Source organism: Tupaia chinensis, unplaced genomic scaffold (genome assembly GCF_000334495.1).
Source record: "Tupaia chinensis unplaced genomic scaffold, TupChi_1.0 Scaffold000270_2, whole genome shotgun sequence".
Lineage (NCBI taxonomy): Eukaryota > Metazoa > Chordata > Mammalia > Scandentia > Tupaiidae > Tupaia > Tupaia belangeri.
The window spans coordinates 719941-722835 of NW_006159751.1; the positions used below are offsets into that span (position 1 = coordinate 719941).

Below are 2895 nucleotides of genomic sequence, written 5' to 3' on the forward strand. Positions count from 1 at the left end.
TATGATTCTTTGGATTATGCGTAGAAAAATGAACCCAAACATAGAATGACATTACTCTTAATGTTGTGAAGATCCAAGGTAGGAGAAGCAGGGATTGGTCATAGGTTCTCATTCAAAATTATTTTCTTTCTCATTTTAGGCCTTGAAAAACAAACAAATAACAACCAAGATCTTTCTCCATTCAAATGAAAAACCTTCCAAAATCATGAATGGGTAATAAAAATCATTCACTATCTATTCTTTGTGTAAGTTAGAACTTTCTGCATTTGCAATGTTTTATCACTGGGTGTTCTGCCTCTAGGGAAGCTGAGCATGGTGATCTCATACTGGGAAAACCAAACAGTGATAGTGGAATTTGTTCTTCAAGGATTTTCTTCCATCCGACAGTTAAATATTTTCCTCTTTATGACATTTTTAGTTTTCTACATCTTAACTGTTTCTGGAAACGTCCTGGTTATCCTCCTAGTTTTGTTCAACCATCACCTCCATACCCCCATGTACTTCTTTCTGGTGAACTTGTCTGTTCTGGAGATCTGGTATACTTCTAACATCATCCCCAGGATGTTGCTGATTATCATAGCTGAACAGAAGACTATCTCTGTGGCTGGCTGCTTGGCACAGTTTTACTTGTTTGGATCTCTGGCTGCAACAGAGTGCCTCTTACTTGCTGTAATGTCCTATGACCGTTACTTGGCCATCTGCCAACCTCTTCAATACCCCATCCTCATGACTGGCTCCTTCTGTGTCAGGCTGGCTGCCAGCTCTTGGCTCTGCTGCTTCCTCCTCACAGCAATCACCGTGATTCTGCTGTGTAGACTCACCTTCTGTGGAGCTAATGAAATTGATCACTTCTTTTGTGACTTTGCCCCCCTGGTTCATCTCTCTTGCATGGACACCTCTTTGACTGAGACCATTGCTTTTGTCACCTCTTCTGCAGTGACTCTGGTCCCATTTCTCCTCATCACAGCCTCCTACTTCTGCATCCTCACAGCTATCCTAAAAATCCCATCTGGCACAGGCCAGAGAAAAGCCTTCTCTACTTGCTCCTCCCACCTTACTGTGGTCGCAGTGTTTTATGGGACACTGATTGCTACATACCTCGTGCCCTCAGCCAACTCTTCCCAACTCTTGCATAAAGGATTCTCTCTGCTCTACACCATCCTGACACCCATGTTTAACCCCATCATTTATAGCCTGAGAAATAAAGACATCCACAAAGCTTTGAAGAAGTGCTTGAGTAAGAAGTCAGGTTTTCTCAGATGATGCAAGAAAGAAGAGCTATTATTTGTCAAAGGTCAGTAAGCTTGCTTGAGTCATTTGAATTTTGCATAAAAGGAAACTATCTAAGCCAAGAACTGCTTAAGACACATGATCAGGTGCCTTTGAAAATGGCTATGGTCTCTACTGAGTTCTGATGGCTCCTGCTAAAGTGGTGTCTCAGGATATGGTCTAAGCTCTGTCATCTCTAGTAGACTTGTATTCTTGTGTAAAAGCCAATATCCCAAATGGACTGGTAAGTCTATTCACTCATTTATTTAAATATTCAGCAAGGGTCTACTATGTCCAAGACACGATGCTGATATGTAATAAAATGATGGGAAAAAAAAGGCGGCTCTTGTTTGTACTGCAGCCTAAGGGGGGGAAGTAAAACATTAATCAAATAGCAAATGTTAAACTACATTTGTAAATATAGTACACTTGTGATCCAAAATTAAAAAGAATATGACCATTACACACCTATTAAAATAGTCAAGATTCAAAACACTCACACTGCCAAATGATGGTGAGGGTATAGAACAATAGGAATTCTCACTCATTATTGGTGGTGATACAAAATGATACAGCCACTGTGGAAGGCAACTTGGCAGTTTCTCACAAAATTAAACATGTTTTTATAATATGATTCAGCAATCATGCTCATTGGTCTTTATTCGAATAAGTTGAAACTTACCAATCTAGATAACTGTGTCTGTATAGAGGCAGAGGATATGTGGGAATTATGTGTACTTTCTGCTTAATGTTGTTGTGAACGTAAAAGTGTTCTAAAAAATAAATATACTTAAAATAATAATCTTATAATAATTATATTTTGTCTATGTTACAAAAAGTATTATTATTATAAGATGTCCATCAAGAATACAGAGCTATAATCCCTTACTCTGGAATAGATTTGGTCTAGGAAAAGCATTTTCTAATCCTCTATGTTCTAGGACTTTAGAAAAGACAGGATGACAATTTGGGGAAATGGGACTAGGTGAAGGACTACACAGTTTCCCCAGAACCCCATCTTGTCCGTTGGAAGTTAGAAATTCATGTTTTTTGAGTACCGTCTCCTCCCAGCAGATTTCTTACCCCCCTTCCTGCCGGCACATGCTCTCAGTGGTTAGAATGCAGGGTGTGGTGGGTGTGTTGCTCTCAGTTCTCTGCAATTCTAAAGAGTAGAAATTGACTTCAGGGTAGAAAAGTTGTGGTCAGCATTGCATACTCAGATACTGCCAGTCTCCTTATCTGGCTCTTATAAATTAAGTGCTGAACAGGATTATCGCTTATCTAAACTTTTCTCTTTTTCTAAGTTAAGCAAAGAGATTATGTTTACCTTTTATGTGGTTACTCAAATTCTGGCTGGGATACAACACATACAACAGACTAATTGAGTGAAAACTTCTCAGGCTTCACTTTATTGCTTTATAAAGAGAGAATTGCCCTTTTTCTGTTTCTCAGTGAATGAATGTAAATTAATTAATTAAAGACAAAAAATTTTAAAAAATTATAATAAAAATGAACCATAATAAACTTTGAAAAAATCATAAAAAAACTAAGAGAATAATTTAAAATGTAAATAATGTTTTGCTGGTTTTTTTTATTTTTAAGAGGCTTTTGCCATTGGGCATGTGC

The 2895-nt window shown here is 38.0% G+C and overlaps 1 protein-coding gene across 1 annotated transcript; it reads left to right on the forward strand.

The window, feature by feature from the left end:
* The first annotated feature begins 312 nt into the window (after nt 1–312).
* Nucleotides 313–1263, forward strand: LOC102472679 (olfactory receptor 11A1). Its single transcript, XM_006149658.1, has one exon. It carries the CDS (start codon nt 313–315, stop codon nt 1261–1263), a length of 951 nt encoding a protein of 316 aa, XP_006149720.1.
* The last annotated feature ends 1632 nt before the right edge of the window (nt 1264–2895 follow it).